General features: G+C 45.5%; 1 protein-coding gene across 1 annotated transcript in view; it reads left to right on the forward strand.

Annotated features, from left to right (window-relative positions):
- Positions 1-4012: 4012 nt before the first annotated feature.
- LOC115124260 (FERM and PDZ domain-containing protein 3-like) overlaps positions 4013-20441 on the forward strand; it is a 39885-nt gene continuing 23456 nt past the window's right edge. The window contains exons 1-6 of the mRNA XM_065019897.1: positions 4013-4119; positions 4299-4459; positions 4716-4818; positions 5312-5357; positions 10999-11103; positions 19176-19283. Of these exons, the coding sequence (XP_064875969.1) occupies positions 4079-4119; positions 4299-4459; positions 4716-4818; positions 5312-5357; positions 10999-11103; positions 19176-19283 (564 nt within the window). The 5' untranslated portion in view covers positions 4013-4078. The remainder of the gene's footprint in view (positions 4120-4298; positions 4460-4715; positions 4819-5311; positions 5358-10998; positions 11104-19175; positions 19284-20441) is intronic.

Below are 20441 nucleotides of genomic sequence, written 5' to 3' on the forward strand. Positions count from 1 at the left end.
TTCAATCCTGTGTACATTCTTTATCTGGAGTCAGAAGGTTTGGAAGAAACTACACTGAACAAAAATATAAACACAACACGTAATGTGTTGTTCCCATGTTTCATGAGCTGAAATAAAAGATACCAGAAATGTTCCATACGCACAAAAAGCGTATCTCTTTGCACAAATTTGTTTACATCCCTGTTACTGAGCATTTCTCCTTTGCCAAGATCATTTCTCTACCATAAGCCGCCTCCAACATCGTTTTAGAGAATTTGGCAATACGTCCAACTGGCCTGAACATTGTGAACAGAGTGCCCCATGGTGGCGGTGAGGTTATGGTATGGGCATGTATAAACTACGGACAATGAACACAATAGCATTTTATCTATGGCAATTTGAATGAACAGAGATACCGTGACGAGGTCCTGAGGCCCATTGTTATACCATTCCTCCGTCGCCATCACATCATGTTTCAGCATGATAATACACGGCCCCCTGTAACAAGGATATGTACACTATTCTGCATGTTTGGGATGCTCTGGAACAACGTGTACGACAGCGTGTTCCAGTTCCCACCAATGTCAAGCAACTTCGCACAGCCATTAAAGAGGAGTGGGACAACATCCACAGGCCACAATCAACAGCCTGATCAACTCTATGCAAAGGAGATGTGTCGCGCTGCATGAGGCAAATGGAGGTCACACCACATACTGACTGGTTTTCTGATCCAGGCCCCTACCTTTTTTTAAGGTATTTGTGACCACCATTTGTGAATCTAGAATCGGCTTCCTATTTCGCAACACAGCCTCCTTAACTCATGCTACCAAACATACCCTCGTAAAACAACTGTTTTACGACTATCCTACAGATCCTTGACTTCGGCGATGTCATTTATAAAATAGCCTCCAACACTCTACTCAGCAAATTGGATTCAGTCTATCACAGTGTCATCCGTTTTGTCACCAAAGCCCCATTTACTACCCACTACTGCGACCTGTATGCTCTCGTTAACTGAATATAGATGTTTTCCTATTGTGTTATTGACTGTACGTTTGTTTATTCCATGTGTAACTCTGTGTTGTTGTTTGTGTCGCACTGCTTTGCTTTATCTTGGCCAGGTCGCAGTTGTAAATGAGAACTTGTTCTCAACTGGCCTCCCTGGTTAAATAAAGGTGAAATATATATATTTCCCAGTCATGGGAAATCCATAGGCCTAATGAATTTATTTCAATTGACTGATTTCCTTATATGAATGTTACCTCAGTAAAATCTTTGAAATTGTTGCATGTTGTGTTACTATTTTTGTTCAGTGTAGAACGCAATCTATTGAGTGTGTTGGAGATGTGGAGAAAGGTCGCATCTCAAATGGCACCCTATCTCTATGTAGTGAACTACTTTTGATTACAGCCCTAGGGGAATAGGGTGCCATTTGGGACCCAGATGGAGAGTGTGTTTAGTGATATCGTATTTGTTGCCCTTGTGTAGAAGCCATGCTGTGTTGTGGCTAGACCACAAATGTAGCTTGAAATAAAATGGAGGTTTCATAACAACAAATAGCCTAGATTATAATATAATAGATTATACCCCTCAAACTGAACTCTGGACCTCCAAGCCAGTTCCACTGCTTTTTTTCATTGTTCCCCTCTAATCAGGGACTGATTTGGACCTGGGACACCAGGTGGATGACTCCCCTCTAATCAGGGACTGATTTGGACCTGGGACACCAGGTGGATGATTCCCCTCTAATCAGGGACTGATTTAGACATGGGACACCAGGTGGATGATTCACCTCTAATCAGGGACTGATTTAGACATGGGACACCAGGTGGATGATTCCCCTCTAATCAGGGACTGATTTAGACATGGGACACCAGGTGGATGATTCCCCTCTAATCAGGGACTGATTTAGACATGGGACACCAGGTGGATGATTCCCCTCTAATCAGGGACTGATTTAGACATGGGACACCAGGTGGATGATTCCCCTCTAATCAGGGACTGATTTAGACCTGGGACACCAGGTGGATGATTCCCCTCTATTCAGGGACTGATTTAGACCTGGGACACCAGGTGGATGATTCCACTCTATTCAGGGACTGATTTAGACATGGGACACCAGGTGGATGATTCCCTCTAATCAGGGACTGATTTAGACATGGGACACCAGGTGGATGAAATCCCCTCTAATCGGGGACTGATTTAGACATGGGACACCAGGTGGATGATTCCCCTCTATTCAGGGACTGATTTAGACATGGGACACCAGGTGGATGATTACCCTCTATTCGGGGACTGATTTAGACATGGGACACCAGGTGGATGATTCCCCTCTAATCGGGGACTGATTTAGACATGGGACACCAGGTGGATGATTCCCCTCTATTCAGGGACTGATTTAGACCTGGGACACCAGGTGGATGATTCCCCTCTATTCAGGGACTGATTTAGACATGGGACACCAGGTGGATGATTCCCCTCTATTCAGGGACTGATTTAGACATGGGACACCAGGTGGATGATTCCCCTCTATTCAGGGACTGATTTAGACATGGGACACCAGGTGGATGATTCCCTCTATTCAGGGACTGATTTAGACATGGGACACCAGGTGGATGATTCCCCTCTATTCAGGGACTGATTTAGACATGGGACACCAGGTGGATGATTCCCCTCTATTCAGGGACTGATTTAGACATGGGACACCAGGTGAATGATTCCCCTCTATTCAGGGACTGATTTAGACATGGGACACCAGGTGGATGATTCCCCTCTAATCTGGGACTGATTTAGACATGGGACACCAGGTGGATGATTACCCTCTAATCAGGGACTGATTTAGACATGGGACACCAGGTGGATGATTCCCCTCTATTCGGGGACTGATTTAGACATGGGACACCAGGTGGATGATTCCCCTCTAATCAGGGACTTATTTAGACCTGGGACACCAGGTGGATGATTCCCCTCTATTCAGGGACTGATTTAGACCTGGGACACCAGGTGGATGATTCCCCTCTATTCAGGGACGGATTTAGACCTGGGACACCAGGTGGATGATTCCCCTCTATTCAGGGACTGATTTAGACCTGGGACACCAGGTGGATGATTCCCCTCTATTCAGGGACTGATTTAGACATGGGACACCAGGTGGATGATTCCCCTCTATTCAGGGACTGATGTAGACCTGGGACACCAGGTGGATGATTCCCCTCATAGGGTAAGAGTTGAATACCCCTGGTCTATTCCAGACCTCGTAGGGTAAGAGCTGAATACCCCTGGCCTATTCCAGACTTCATAGGGTAAGAGTTGAATACCCCTGGCCTATTCCAGACCTCATAGGGTAAGATCTGAATACCCCTGGTCTATTTCAGACCTCATAGGGTAAGAGTTGAATACCCCTGGTCTATTGCAGACCTCGTAGGGTAAGAGTTGAATACCCCTGGCCTATTCCAGACCTCGTAGGGTAAGAGTTGAATACCCCTGGCCTATTCCAGACCTCGTAGGGTAAGAGTTGAATACCCCTGGCCTATTCCAGACCTCGTAGGGTAAGAGTTGAATACCCCTGGCCTATTCCAGACCTCGTAGGGTAAGAGTTGAATACCCCTGGTCTATTTCAGACCTCATAGGGTAAGAGTTGAATACCCCTGGTCTATTTCAGACCTCATGGGGTAAGAGTTGAATATCCCTGGCCTATTCCAGACCTCGTAGGGTAAGAGCTGAATACACCTGGTCTATACCGGACCTCGTAGGGTAACAGCTGAATACACCTGGTCTATACCGGACCTCGTAGGGTAAGAGCTGAATACCCCTGGCCTATAACAATTGATTGTTTTACTCTGCAGCAAGTCTTATAGGCTTTAATCTTATAGGCTCTGTTGGAATTTGCTTCAGTCATGTGATTGTTCCCGTCATTCTCTAATGTTCTTCCCTCCTTCTCCCCCTTCCACTCCACCACATATATAATGCCCTACCCCCTCCATCCCTCCTCCCTTCACCCCCCTCTCTGTCCATCCTCCTCTCTCAGGTGAATGATTGAGAATCAGACCGAGCTCCTTTCTGTGAGACCTCGTCCCATGCTCCTCCCTCCTCTCAGGGGATGGCCAAGGTCCAGGATGGACACACAAACACATGTGACAGGTACACTACACTCCCTCCCTACGTAGGGTCACAACACATTTCTACATACTCTGAGTGTGTGTGTGTGTGTGTGTGTGTGTGTGTGTGTGTGTGTGTGTGTGTGTGTGTGTGTGTGTGTGTGTGTGTGTGTGTGTGTGTGTGTGTGTGTGTGTGTGTGTGTGTGTGTGTTCCCGGTGCAGCCCTGCGATGTTAGAAGAGAGCCAGGATGGTATGGACAGTGGTAGCCTGACTCCTGGCCCAGCTTCAGCTCGACAGGTCTGCATTCAGCGCCACCCCAGCCAAGGCTTCGGATTCATAGCAGGCAGCCAGAGACCAGTCATTGTACGCTCCGTCTCTGCAGGTAGGTAGGGAACTGTGTGTGCGTGTGCGTGCGTGTGCGTGCGTGCGTGTGCGTGCGTGCGTGCGTGCGTGCGTGCGTGCGTGCGTGTGTGTGTGTGTGTGTGTGTGTGTGAGAGAGAGCGATAGAGCGGTAGAGCAAGAGATAGAGAGAGAGAGAGATGATATATGAGTGTTGTCAGTTTGATGTCTTTGTCTGTGTGTCCATTACTCATAGACTAAGCGTTCCTCTGCCTGTGTGTGTATGTGTGCTGTCCCAGACGGCCCGTCCATCGGCAAGCTTCTCCCTGGAGACCAGATCCTGGCCATCAATGAGGAGGTGGTGAGCGAGGCTTCCCGGGAGAGAGTCATAGACCTTGTAAGGTAACATCCTTTATATCACCACAGGGGAGAGGGGAGGGAGGAGGGCGGTGGTTTTGGTTAGGAAGGTAAGGGGTGGGAGGTGTGGGGAGATAAGGAATGAGTCGAGTCCAACGCAATGTGTCTCTAGATTGTTATTCGTCTATAGCCTACACTTTATGTGAGTCTAGGTCAGGACAAACTTTGGTGGGAATGTTTTCCTGAGTTCTTTCAATGTGTGAACTCACACAACACATAAGAGCAGAATAATTGCAGTAAATGCAGCAGCAGTACAGCGGTGGTCGTTCTGTGTGTTTGAAGGCTAAATTCATGGAGAAATAGTCTCTCTAAGCCTCATGTGTTCCATAGAACATAATGAGACAGATGAGTCATTGAGAACACAGAGAACAGAGAGGAGGTCTAGCAGATAAGAACAGGACAGTTTCTTCCAAAGCCACAGCCCTGGTGTTACCTAATCCACTCCACACTCCTCTCCTCTTTTCTGTCCTCTCTTTAGATGCTGCAAAGACTCCATAGTTCTCACTGTGCTGCAGCCTCACCAGGTAACAATACACAGCTCTCTCTCACCGTTACTCTCTCACGCCTTTTCTCCTTGAAGTTCTCAAACTCTATCTGTATCTCTGTATCCCTCCATGTCTCCCTCTCACACACAAAACAACAACACATACAGATCTCTCCCTCATTCTCTCTCTCTCTCCCTCATTCTCTCTTATTCTCTCTCATTCTCTCTCTTTCCTCTCTCTCCATCATTCTAGCTCTCCCTCATTATATCTCCATCATTCTCTCTCTCTCTCTCTCTCATTCTCTCTCTCATTCTCTCTCTCCCTCATTCTATCTCTCTCTCATTCTCTCTCTCTCTCTCTCACTATTTTTACTGTGTGTCGTGATTGTCAGTAAGTACTCTTCACACACACTAAATACAAATGGTTCTATATAGTACCAAATAAGGGTTATTTGGCTGAACCGTTTTGGTGCTATATGGACTTTTTTTACGGTTCTAAATGGAACCTGTATGGTGCTATAAAGAACCCTTAAAAAAGGTTATACTGCATATAGCACCAAAAACCCTTATATAAAAAACTTTTTTTATGGTTCTTTATAGATCCTTTATGGAGAACGGAGCTGCACTGAGTGTACAAAACATTAAGAACACCTTAATATTGAGATACACCCCCTTTTGCCCTCAGAACAGTCTCAATTCGTCTGGGTATGGACTCTACACGGTGTTGAAAGTGTTCCACAGGGATGCTGGCCAATGCTGACCCCAATGGTTACAGTTCTTGACACACTCAAACCGGTGCGCCTGGCATCTCCTACCATACCCCGTTCAAAGGCCCTTAACTATTTTGTCTTGCCCATTCCCCTCTGAACGGCATACACACAATCCATGTCTCAATTGTCTAAAGGCTTAAAAAATAATCTTTCAACCTGTCTCCTCTCCTTATCTACAATGATTGAAGTGTATTTAACAAGTGACATCAATAAGGGATCATATATTTCACCTGGTCAGTCTATGGCTATGTCATGGAAAGAGCCCTACATATCATATCTGGTTTCATCACTATATTATATTGTTAAAATTCCATAGGTTTTATTGTTGTGTTTATCGACAAGTTGAACAGCTGGGGTTCCCTGAAAAGAAACTTGACTTAGTCAACCGTTCGCAATTGACACAAGGCCGTGAGTCTTTCACAAGACACCATCTCTGGTCAAAGTCCTACATAACATGTAATAGTGTAAAACAACAGATTTGATCAAATGGAATGACACACTCACTCACAGTTGCACAAAAAGAGCTGTGAACAAACAAAAATAATCTAATCAGCCGCCTCCCGTACATTCAGTGGTGGAAAAGTAACAAAAGTCCAAATTGAGTAAAAGTAAAGATACCTTAATAGAAAATGACTCAAGTAAAAGTGAAAGTCACCAGGTATATATATACTTAAGTATCAAAACTAAATGTAATTGCTAGAACATACTTAAGTATCAATAGTAAAAGTATAACCAGGGATGTTCTCTTGATGAGTGTGTGATAGCCAGGGGCACACTCCAACACTCTGACCTCATTTACAGATAACCAGGGCACACGTCAACACTCTGACATCATTTACAGATAGCTAGGGGCTCACTCCAACACTCTGACATCATTTACAGATAGCTAGGGGCACACTCCAACACTCTGACATCATTTACAGATAGCCAGGGGCACACTACAACACTCTGACATCATTTACAGATAGCCAGGGGCACACTCCAACACTCTGACATCATTTACAGATAGCCAGGGGCACACTCCAACACTCTGACATCATTTACAGATAGCTAGGGGCACACTCCAACACTCTGACATCATTTACAGATAGCTAGGGGCACACTCCAACACTCTGACATCATTTACAGATAGCTAGGGGCACACTCCAACACTCTGACATCATTTACAGATAGCCAGGGGCACACTCCAACACTCTGACATCATTTACAGATAGCTAGGGGCACACTGCAACACTCTGACATCATTTACAGATAGCCAGGGGCACACTACAACACTCTGACATCATTTACAGATAGCCATGGGCACACTCCAACACTCTGACATCATTTACAGATAGCCAGGGGCACACTCCAACACTGAAATAATTTACAGATAGCCAGGGGCACACTCCAACCCTCTGACATCATGTACAGATTGCCAGGGGCACACTACAACACTCTGACATCATTTACAGATAGCCAGGGGCACACTACAACACTCTGACATCATTTACAGATAGCCAGGGGCACACTCCAACACTCTGACATAATTTACAGATAGCCAGGGGCACACGTCAACACTCTGAAATCATTTACAGATAGCCAGGGGCACACTACAACACTCTGACATAATTTACAGATAGCCAGGGGCCCACTCCAACACTCTGACGTCATTTACAGATAGCCAGGGGCACACTCCAACACTCTGACATCATTTACAGATATCCAGGGGCACACTCCAACACTCTGACGTCATTTACAGATATCCAGGGGCACACTCCAACACTCTGACGTCATTTACAGATAGTCAGGGGCACACTACAACACTCTGACATAATTTACAAGTGAAGAATTTGTGTTTATTGAGTCGGTCAGATCAGAGGCAGTAGGTATGACCAGGGATGTTCTCTTGATGAGTTTGTGATAGCCAGGGGCACACTCCAACACTCTGACCTCATTTACAGATAACCAGGGCACACGTCAACACTCTGACATCATTTACAGATAGCCAGGGGCCCACTCCAACACTCTGACATCATTTACAGATAGCCAGGGGCACACGTCAACACTCTGAAATCATTTACAGATAGCCAGGGGCACACTCCAACACTCTGACCTCATTTACAGATAACCAGGGCACACGTCAACACTCTGACATCATTTACAGATAGCCAGGGGCACACTCCAACACTCTGACATCATTTACAGATAGCCAGGGGCACACTCCAACCCTCTGACATCATGTACAGATTGCCAGGGGCACACTCCAACACTCTGACATCATTTACAGATAGCCAGGGGCACACTCCAACACTCTGACATCATTTACAGATAGCCAGGGGCCCACTCCAACACTATGAAATCATTTACAGATAGCCAGGGGCACACTCCAACACTCTGACATCATTTACAGATAGCCAGGGGCACACTACAACACTCTGACATCATTTACAGATAGCCAGGGGCACACTCCAACACTCTGACATCATTTACAGATAGCCAGGGGCACACTACAACACTCTGACATCATTTACAGATAGCCAGGGGCACACTCCAACACTCTGACATCATTTACAGATAGCCAGGGGCATACTCCAACACTCGGACATCATTTACAGATAAACAGGGGCCCACTCCAACACTCTGACATCATTTACAGATAGCCAGGGGCACACTACAACACTCTGACATCATTTACAGATAGCCAGGGGCACACTCCAACACGCTGACATCATTTACAGATAGCCAGGGGCACACTACAACACTCTGACATAATTTACAGATAACCAGGGGCACACTCCAACACTCTGACATCATTTACAGATAGCCAGGGGCACACTCCAACACTCTGACATCATTTACAGATAACCAGGGGCACACTCCAACACTCTGACATAATTTACAAGCGAAGAATTTGTGTTTATTGAGTCGGTCAGATCAGAGGCAGTAGGTATGACCAGGGATGTTCTCTTGATGAGTTTGTGAATTCGACCATTGTCCTGTCCTGCTAAACATGTAACTAGTACTTTTGGGTGTCCGGGAAAATGTATGGAGTAAAAAGTACATTATTTTCTTTAGGAATGTAGTGGAATAAAAGTTAAAGTTGTCAAAAATATAAATAGTACAGTAACGTACACATACAAAAAAATACCACTTTAGTAGGACTTTAAGTAGAACCACCGATAAATCCACCATAATTGAGAATTTCAATAAGCATTTCTCTACGGCTGGCCATGCTTTCTACTTGGCTACCCCTACCCTGGTCAACTGCCCGGTACCCTCCACAGCAACCCGCCCAAGCCCCCACCATTTCTCCTTTACCCAAATCCAGATAGCTGATGTTCTGAAAGAGCTGCAAAATCTGGACCCCTACAAATCAGCCGGGCTAGACAATCTGGACCCTCTCTTTCTAAAAAATATCTGCCGAAATTGTTGCAACCCCTATTACTAGCCTGTTCAACCTCTCTTTCGTATCGTCTGAGATTCCCAAAGATTGGAAAGCTGCCGCGGTCATCCCCCTCTTCAAAGGGGGTGACACTCTAGACCCAAACTGCTACAGACCTATATCTATCCTACCCTGTCTTTCTAAGGTCTTCAAAAGCCAAGTTAAGAAACAGATTACTGACCATTTTGAATCCCACCATACCTTCTCCGCTATGCAATCTGGTTTCAGAGCTGGTCATGGGTGCACCTCAGCCACGCTCAAGGTTCTAAACGACATCATAACCGCCATCGATAAGAGACATTTACTGTGCAGCGTATTCATCGACCTGGCCAAGGCTTTCAACTCTGTCAATCACAGCATTCTTATTGGCAGACTCGACAGCCTTGGTTTCTCAAATGATTGCCTCGCCTGGTTTACCAACTACTTCTCTGATAGAGTTCAGTGTGTCAAATCGGAGGGACTGTTGTCCGGTCCTCTGACAGTCTCTATGGGTGTGCCACAGGGTTCAATTCTCAGGCCGACTCGCCAATCTACCATTCCAGTGTTTAATTGCTATATTGTAATTACTTCGCCACCATGGCCTATTTATTTCCTTAACTTACCTCATTTGCAGTAACTGTATATAGACTTTTTGTTTTCTTTTGTTCTGCTGTATTATTGACTGTATGTTTTGTTTATTCCCTGTGTAACTGTGTGTTGTTGTATGTGTCGAATTGCTACGCTTTATCTTGGCCAGGTCGCAGTTGCAAATGAGAACTTGTTCTCAACTAGCATACCTGGTTAAATAAAGGTGAAATAAAATAAATAAATAAAATGAAGTATTTTTACTAAATTTACATCACTTCATAACCTTTAATTATCACAAAAAAAAGAATAAACCCTTTTTTTAAATTAAAATAACCATTGGGCTCAAAGGGTTCTTTGAGTCATTGAGGTTCCACATAGAACCATAACCCTTCCCAGTGCAGTGCTACTGAACACAATCACCTCTATAGGCTGCATGGCAACTGTACTACTAGGATTTCTCGTATCAACAGTCTGTTTCAAAAGCACTGTTGGGGCGGCAGGTAGCCTAGTGGTTAGAGCTTTGGGCCAGTAATAGAAAGGTTGCTAGATTGAATCCCCGAGCTGACAAAAATCTGTCGTTCTGAACAAGGCAGTTAACCCACTGTTCCTAGGCTGTCATTGTAAATAAGAATTTGATCTTAACTGACTTGCCTAGTTAAATAAAGGTTAAATGATGCACAAACACGTAGTAGTCTTTTTGTTGCCTTCGTAATGACAGACTCATATTCAGCCAGGCATGTAATTAAACTTTCATGTAAAACATCCCAATTATTTAACCATCTAACTAAATCAAGTTTTTGCCAAACTTAAACATATGGTTTCAAAGCAAAAAATGTAATAAAAACTTTTCTAATTTGCTTAATATGAATTGTTAATGCCGTTAATAAATCCTAAATGTCTTTGTCTTTCCTCTCTTCTAGTCACCTAAGTCAGCCTTTATAAGTGCAGCTAAGAAGGCCCATCTGAGAACCAACCCGCCCAAAGTGCGCTTTTCAGAACAAGTGTCCTTCAGTGACCCAGACTCAGTAAGTACCACTCCGCTGATGATCCTTCAGTGACCCAGACTCAGTAAGTACCACTCTGCTGGTTATCCTTCAGTGACCCAGACTCAGTAAGTACCACTCCGCTGATGATCCTTCAGTGACCCAGACTCGGTAAGTACCACTCTGCTGGTTATCCTTCAGTGACCCAGACTCAGTAAGTACCATTCTGCTGGTGATCCTTCAGTGACCCAGACTCAGTAAGTACCACTCTGCTGGTTATCCTTCAGTGACCCAGACTCAGTAAGTACCACTCCGCTGATGATCCTTCAGTGACCCAGACTCAGTAAGTACCACTCCGCTGATGATCCTTCAGTGACCCAGACTCAGTAAGTACCACTCCGCTGATGATCCTTCAGTGACCCAGACTCAGTAAGTACCACTCCGCTGATGATCCTTCAGTGACCCAGACTCAGTAAGTACCACTCCGCTGATGATCCTTCAGTGACCCAGACTCGGTAAGTACCACTCTGCTGGTTATCCTTCAGTGACCCAGACTCAGTAAGTACCATTCTGCTGGTGATCCTTCATTGACCCAGACTCAGTAAGTACCACTCTGCTGGTTATCCTTCAGTGACCCAGACTCAGTAAGTACCACTCTGCTGGTGATCCTTCAGTGACCCAGACTCAGTAAGTACCACTCTGCTGGTTATCCTTCAGTGACCCAGACTCAGTAAGTACCACTCTGCTGGTTATCCTTCAGTGACCCAGACTCAGTAAGTACCACTCTGCTGGTGATCCTTCAGTGACCCAGACTCAGTAAGTACCACTCTGCTGGTGATCCTTCAGTGACCCAGACTCAGTAAGTACCACTCTGCTGGTGATCCTTCAGTGACCCAGACTCAGTAAGTACCACTCTGCTGGTTATCCTTCAGTGACCCAGACTCAGTAAGTACCATTCTGCTGGTGATCCTTCAGTGACCCAGACTCAGTAAGTACCATTCTGCTGGTGATCCTTCAGTGACCCAGACTCAGTAAGTCCCACTCTGCTGGTGATCCTTCAGTGACCCAGACTCAGTAAGTACCACTCTGCTGGTGATCCTTCAGTGACCCAGACTCAGTAAGTACCATTCTGCTGGTGATCCTTCAGTGACCCAGACTCAGTAAGTACCACTCTGCTGGTGATCCTTCAGTGACCCAGACTCAGTAAGTACCACTCTGCTGGTGATCCTTCAGTGACCCAGACTCAGTAAGTACCACTCTGCTGGTGATCCTTCAGTGACCCAGACTCAGTAAGTACCATTCTGCTGGTGATCCTTCAGTGACCCAGACTCAGTAAGTACCACTCTGCTCGTGATCCTTCAGTGACCCAGGCTCAGTAAGTACCACTCTGCTGGTGATCCTTCAGTGACCCAGACTCAGTAAGTACCATTCTGCTGGTGATCCTTCAGTGACCCATACTCAGTAAGTCCCACTCTGCTGGTGATCCTTCAGTGACCCAGACTCAGTAAGTACCACTCTGCTGGTGATCCTTCTCTCACACCTGCACTCTTCTTTCCATCTCTCTCTCCATTTATGTCTTCTTCTATGTTGTTCTTGCTTTCTAAATCGTTAATAGTCTTTCTATTTTTCTCTAAACCAATTTCTCTCACTATTCATTCTTTCTCCACTTCTCTCTAAAACATTGTCTTTCATTTGTTCTCTCTTTAACTTGGGTCTGGGCCTGTCTCCCGACTGATTGAACATGGCTGAACATCCTCTTCCTCTTTGGGTAGCTGACTACCTGCACCATACGAAACAGCCTTGGGTCCAACACAGTGCAGCTTTTGATTATAAATTGTTCTCCTCCAGATCGATGTCCCCTCTCTCTGATATAGCAGAGGTTGCGCCTCTAAACTGTTTCTAAGATGTTTGTTAAACATTGGACACATTTTGAATTGAGCTGCAGCAGCAGCGTTACAGTTTTAGGCTGGCTGAGAGCAGACATGTAAAGTCCCTGCTTGGCTGTGAAAGCCCTCTCCCTACTGTCTCTGAGCTCTGAATAAGTGTCCCGAATGGCACCCTATTCCCTACATAGTACACTACTTCTGACCAGAGCCCTATGTGTCCTGGTCAAAAGTAGTGCACTATATAGGGAATATAGTGCCATTTTGGACGCAGACTGAGTTCTCTTCTCAAAGCCCAGAGAAGTTGGCTCTACAGGGAAGCCAACAAGCTTATCTCTCACTGTTCCTATTGACAGCTTGTTGTGCATTTTATGAATAACAAGTTAGGCTTCAGCTGCTTGGTTTCAACATCATCTCTATGCATCCCAAATCGCATTCTTTATATAGTGCAGAGCCCTGTGGGCCCTGGTCAAAAGGGCATAAGATGACTAAATAGGGAATAGGATGACATTTGGGATGCAGCCCTGGTGTGTGTTGCTAACAAGTCGTAAGAGTGTTTACATTTTACATTTCCCTGCCAGTCTGGACACATTTACAACCTGTAGGGAACACACACAGGGGGGTGGAGAGATAACTAGTCAGCCTCTAACAGGAGAGATAACTGGGGAGCCTCTAACAGGAGAGATAACTGGGGAGCCTCTAACACAAGAGATAACTGGGGAGCCTCTAACATGAGAGATAACTGGGGAGCCTCTAAGACAAGAGATAACTGGGGAGCCTCTAACAGGAGAGATAACTGGGGAGCCTCTAACAGGAGAGATAACTGGGGAGCCTCTAACAGGAGAGATAACTGGGGACCCTCTAACACGAAAGTTAACTGGGGGGCCTCTAACAGGAGAGATAACTGGGGAGCCTCTAACACATGAGTTTGCGGGGAGCTAACGGGAGAGTTACTGGCTCGTGGCCTTTCATTACCAGGAAAGTAAGCATCCCCTCATGCATGACGTACACACACCCACACACCCACACACAGCAGCCTGGGGGCTAAGAGGGATCAATAACACACATGATAATACCATAGATCTCACCTATAGCCTAGATTAGACTGCATGTAGACCCCTCCTATACACATATATAGAGAGAGAGATGGTCCTCCTCCACTTGGTGGAGGCCTGATACAGGGAGAGAGAGATGCTCCTCCTCCCCTGGGTGGAGGCCTGATACAGGGAGAGAGAGATGCTCCTCCTCCCCTGGGTGGAGGCCTGATACAGGGAGAGAGAGATGCTCCTCCTCCACTGGGTGGAGGCCTGATAAAGGGAGAGAGAGATGCTCCTCCTCCCCTGGGTGGAGGCCTGATAAAGGGAGAGAGAGATGCTCCTCCTCCCCTGGGTGGAGGCCTGATAAAGGGAGAGAGATGCTCCTCCTCTCCTGGGTGGAGGCCTGATATAGGGAGAGAGATATGCTCCTCCTCCCCTGGGCGGAGGCCTGATACAGGGAGAGAGAGATGCTCCTCCTCCCCTGGGTGGAGGCCTGATACAGGGAGAGAGAGATGTCCCTCCTCCCCTGGGTGGAGGCCTGATACAGGGAGAGAGAGATGCTCCTCCTCCCCTGGGTGGAGGCCTGATACAGGGAGAGAGAGATGCTCCTCCTCCCCTGGGTGGAGGCCTGATACAGGGAGAGAGATATGCTCCTCCTCCCCTGGGTGGAGGCCTGATACAGGGAGAGAGAGATGCTCCTCCTCCCCTGGATGGAGGCCTGATACAGGGAGAGAGAGATGTCCCTCCTCCCCTGGATGGAGGCCTGATGCAGGGAGAGAGAGATGCTCCTCCTCCCCTGGGTGGAGGCCTGATACAGGGAGAGAGAGATGTCCCTCCTCCCCTGGGTGGAGGCCTGATACAGGGAGAGAGAGATGCTCCTCCTCCCCTGGGTGGAGGCCTGATATAGGGAGAGAGAGATGTCCCTCCTCCCCTGGGTGGAGGCCTGATACAGGGAGAGAGAGATGCTCCTCCCCTGGGTGGAGGCCTGATACAGGGAGAGAGAGATGCTCCTCCTCCCCTGGGTGGAGGCCTGATACAGGGAGAGAGAGATGTCCCTCCTCCCCTGGGTGTATGATTGGTAAAGATCGAACAATCCCCCTTCTGCAGAGTGTTTAATCATGTCTATCCGTCTCCTGGGATCAGGCTGGGAATGAGGATTGATTGGTTTGGACTTACATATCAGTGCAGACCACCTAACCTGAGCATGTGGAGTTTATCTTCGTAGAGGGAGAGAGAGATGAGGGCTACATCTACTATGGATGCATCCCAAATGACACCCTATTCCCTACATAGTGCACCACTTTTGACAGGAGCCAATAGGGCTCTATGTAGGGAATAGGGTGCCATTTGGGAAGGAGCCCTTGTGGCTCTCATAATGCTCCATTTCTCTATGGCTGCGTCTAAAACAGAGCCCGTATATACTTCTGAGGAGAGCCAGGGGCACTATATAGGGAATAGGGTGCCATTTAGGAGACAGGGTGCCATTTGGGAGACAGACCCTGCCTGCACTGCTCTGCTCCACACTCGGGTCACACAGCACAGCCTGTTATGCTAAATTCAACCTTTACTTCTGCCACCATCATTTCCCTCGGGTTTTAGAGAGAAGCCACGGTGGACTAGGAGGAATTCTAAACTACACTCTTAGAAAAAAGGGTTCCAAAAGGGTTCTTCGGCTGTCCCCATAGGAGAAGCCTTTTGGGTTCCATGTACAACCCTCCGTGGAAAGAGTTTCACATGTAACCCAAAAGGGTTCTACCAGGAACCAAAAGAGTTCTCCCTTGAACCAAAAATGGTTCCATCTGGATCTAAAAAAGTAATCCTACGGGGACAGCCGAAGAACCCTTTTAGGTTCTAGATAATATCTTTTTTTGTAAGAGTGTAGCCTGGCTGACATCTGTAGTGGATACATCTGTAGTTGATACATCTGTAGTTGATACATCTGTAGTTGATACATCTGTAGTGGATACATCTGTAGTGGATACATCTGTAGTGGATACATCTGTATGGGGATACATCTGTAGTGGGATACATCTGTAGTGGATACATCTGTAGTGGATACATCTGTAGTGGATACATCTGTAGTTGATACATCTGTAGTGGATATATCTGTAGTGGATACATCTGTAGTGGATACATCTGTAGTGGATAAATCTGTAGTGGATACATCTGTAGTGGATACATCTGTAGTGGATAAATCTGTAGTGGATACATCTGTAGTGGATACATCTGTAGTGGATAAATCTGTAGTGGATACATCTGTAGTGGATACATCTGTAGTGGATACATCTGTAGTGGATACATCTGTAGTTGATACACCTGTAGTGGATACATCTGTAGTGGATACATCTGTAGTGGGATACGTCTGTAGTGGATACATCTGTAGTGGATACATCTGTAGTGGGATACGTCTGTAGTGGATACATCTGTAGTGGATACATCTGTAGTGGATACCTCTGTAGTGGATACATCTGTAGTGGGATACATCTGTAGTGGGATACATCTGTAGTGGATACATCTGTAGTGGATACATCTGTAGGGACGTCAGTCTATTCTAAATTATGCTCACATTTACTGAAGGATTCATTTCATTACCTCTCATCATATAATTGTTCAATATTATTACATTTTTGTCATTCAACAGATGCTCTTATCCAGAGTGACTTAGAGAAGAAATTAGAGTTAAGTGCCTTGCTCAAGGGCACATTGGCAGATTTGTAACTTTTCGGTTACTGGCCCAAAGCTCTTCACCGCTAAGCTACATACACTGCATTTGGAAAGTATTCAGACGCCTTCTCTTTTTCACATTTTGTTACATTATAATTACGTTATAATTACGTTATAAGCTAATTCTAAAATGGATTAAAAAATAATAATACTCGCCAATCTACACAAAATACCCCAAAATGACAAAACAAAAACAGGTTTTTAGAAATGTTTGCAATTTTATATATAAAAAACAGAAATACCTTATTTACATAAATATTCAGACCCTTTGCTAGAAGACTCGAAATTGAGCTCAGGTGCATTCTGTTTCCATTGATCATCCTTGAGATGTTTCTACAACTTGATTGGAATCCATCAGTGCTAAATTCAATTGATTGGACATTGATTGGCAAGAAACAAGCCATGAGGTTGAAGGAATTGTCCGTAGAGCTCCGAGACAGGATTGTGTCAAGGCACAGATCTGGGGAAGGGTACCAAAAAATGTTTGCAGCATTGAAGGTCCCCAAGAACACAGTGGCCTCCATCGTTCTTAAATGGAAGAAGTTTGGAACCACCAAGACTCTTTCTAGAGCTGGCTTGCTGGCCAAACTGAGCAGTCGGTGGAGAAGGGTCTTGGTCAAGGAGGTGACCAAGAACCCGATGGTCACTCCGACACAGCTCTAGAGTTCCTCTCTGGAGATGGGAAAACCTTTCAGAAGGACAACCATCTCTGCAGCACTCCACCAATCAGGCCTTTATGGTAGAGTGGCCAGACGGAAGCCATTCCTCAGCAAAACACACATGACAGCCCGCTTGGAGTTTGCCAAAAGGCACCTAAAGGACTCTCAGACCATGAGAAACAAGATTATCTGGTCTGATGAAACCAAGATGGAACTCTTTGGCCTGAATGCCACACGTCACGTCTGGAGGAAACCTGGCACCAACCCTAAGGTGAAGCATGGTGGTGGCAGCATCCCTACGGTGAAGCATGGTGGCGGCAGTATCAAGCTGTGGGGATGTTTTTCAGCAGCAGGGACTGTGAGACTAATCAGAATCGAGGGAAAGATGAACGGAGCAAAGTACAGAGAGATTATTGATGAAATCCTGAAAACCTAGGGGTCTGAATACTTTCCGAAATGATTGTAGCAGTGAGCGGCAATACTGTAGCTGTGAGGGGCTATACTGTAACTGTGAGGGGGGTATTCTATAGCTGTGAGGGGCTATACTGTAGCTGTGATGGGCTATACTATTACTGTGAGGGTCTATACTGTAGCTGTGACGGGTCTATACTGTAGCTGTGAGAGGCTATACTGTAGCTGTGAGGGGCTATACAATAATTGTGAGGGGCTATACTATAAATGTGAGAGGCTACACAGAACTGTGAGGGGCTATACTGTAGCTGTGAGGGGCTATACTGTAGCTGTGAGGGGCTATACTGTAACTGTGAGGGGCTATACTATAGCTGTGAGGGGCTATACTGTAACTGTGAGGGGCTATACTGTACATCTTCCCCATCCTCCTCTCTCTCTGTTCTCTAAGTGGTTTTCAGACCAGCAGTGGATGATGTGGGTGTGTGACTGGGGCTTTGAGTCACCAACTCTCTCCACTTATCTCATTCACCCTCCTAGTCACAGTACCTCCGGAAAGAGTGAATACCTGTCACGCCCCATCTCCCTACCTGGACTGAATTCAACTCCAGCAGAGGAAACTTTTCTGATGAGTGGCTGATAAATGCAGAATAACCTTGAGTCATCAGGCCTCCTGCAGTTCCCTGGCCTACGTAACTACTGCACTTTATAGTCTGTTCAGCCAGCTAGCTACCAATTGTACTCGCAACACCGGCACATACATATTAAATGGATGTATTGAGGAAATGTAATAAGCTTCTCTTTGATCACAGCACAATATATCCAGGCAGGGTTCCTAAAGCAGAGATTCAGGCGGCCCCGGTTCAAATAAGGTATTGCTCCCCCATTGCACTCTCGAAGCTCCAGTCTGGTTCCTTCTTCACTGCTTTTATATGGAAGGTACTTCTATCTGCACTTTCCACAGTTACGGACTTCCAACACCATTCAATTATAGCCCTGATCCTCTACTCTGGGGTTTATTAGATGTACTGTACCATGTTGATGTGCGATTTTGACCTTTTAAGTTTTTTTCTCAGATACCTCATATTGCCTCTCTCATACTGCTATAAGAGGCACTCAGGTTTTACAGTTTCTCTCTTTCTCTCCCTCCCTCTCTCTCTTTCTCTCCCTCTCTTTCTCTCCCTCTCTTTCTCTCTCTGCCTCTCTTCATCTCTCCCTTTCTGCCCACCCTCTCTGTCTCTCTCTCTCTCTGTCTCTCTTTCTCTCCCTCCCTCTCTTTCTTTCACTCTCTCTCTCTTTCTCTCCCTCTCTTTCTCTCCCTCTCTTTCTCTCTCTGCCTCTCTTCATCTCTCCCTTTCTGCCCACCCTCTCTGTCTCTCTCTCTCTCTGTCTCTCTCTCACAGACAATGCTAAAGGACGACTCTTTGCTACTCATACCAAATGTGCTGAAGGTGTTCCTGGAGAATGGTCAGATCAAGTCCTTTACGTTTGACAGCCGCACCACTGTCAGGGTACGTATACAGTGTATGATCCAATTTCAAACATTACCAACAGAGTGAATGTGAAAATGGGTTCAAAATGGTCACCCTCTGCTGGTGATTTGCAGGATGTGCAATGACACAAGTAATAGGAGGGTTTTGATTGGTTACATTGCCTACTATTTAATTTTACCTTTATTTTACTAGGCAAGTCAGTTAAGAACAAATTCTTATTTTCAATGACGGCCTAGGAACAGCGGGTTAACTGCCTGTTCAGGGGCAGAACGACAGATTTGTACCTTGTCAGCTCGGGGATTCGAACTTGCAACCTTTCGGTTACTAGTCCAACGCTCTAACCACTAGGCTACCCTGCCGCCCCTATGCCAATGTTTCTGTATAAAATATTCTCTGCTACTCTAAAACTACCAGAGATCCCAGTCTGTAACTTTGATACGACCGAAGAGTATATTATGTTCAACAATAGATTGTAAAATACTACTCATATTACAGAGTAAGCAGTAAAGCTTCATATATCACCAAATGTTGCTTAACGTCTTAAAGGAGGCTTGGGTAATCCTAAAATGTCACAAATGTTCCAACTTCAATTATTTATTTCTCAATTATGCTTTAAGATACAACTGTCAAATATTTGTCCAAAAATCTGGGTATTTAAAAACTATATTTTTATGCCCATTTAATCCCACCACAGTGTCCGATTTCAAATAGGCTTTACAGCGAAAGCACCACAAACGATTGTGTTAGGTCACAACCAACTCACAGAAAAATTCAGCCATTTTTCCAGCCAAAGAGAGGAGTCACAAAAACCACAAATAGAGATAAAATGAATCACTAACCTTTGATGATCTTCATCAGATGACACTCATAGGACTTCATGTTACACAATATATGTATGTTTTATTTGATAAAGTTCATATTTATATAAAAAAAAATCTCAGTATACATTGGCGCGTTACGTTCACTAGTTCCAAAAACATCCGGTGATATTGCAGAGAGCCACATCATTTTACAGAAATACTCATTATAAATGTCGATAAATACAATTGTTAGACATGGAAATATAGATATACCTCTTCTTAATGCAACCGCTGTGTTAGATTTCAAAAAGTATTTACGGAAAAAGCAAACCATGCAATAATCTGAGACGGCACTCAGAAAAAAAAAATATCCACC

The sequence above is a fragment of the Oncorhynchus nerka genome, linkage group LG6 (genome assembly GCF_034236695.1).
Source record: "Oncorhynchus nerka isolate Pitt River linkage group LG6, Oner_Uvic_2.0, whole genome shotgun sequence".
Taxonomy (NCBI): Eukaryota; Metazoa; Chordata; class Actinopteri; order Salmoniformes; family Salmonidae; genus Oncorhynchus; species Oncorhynchus nerka.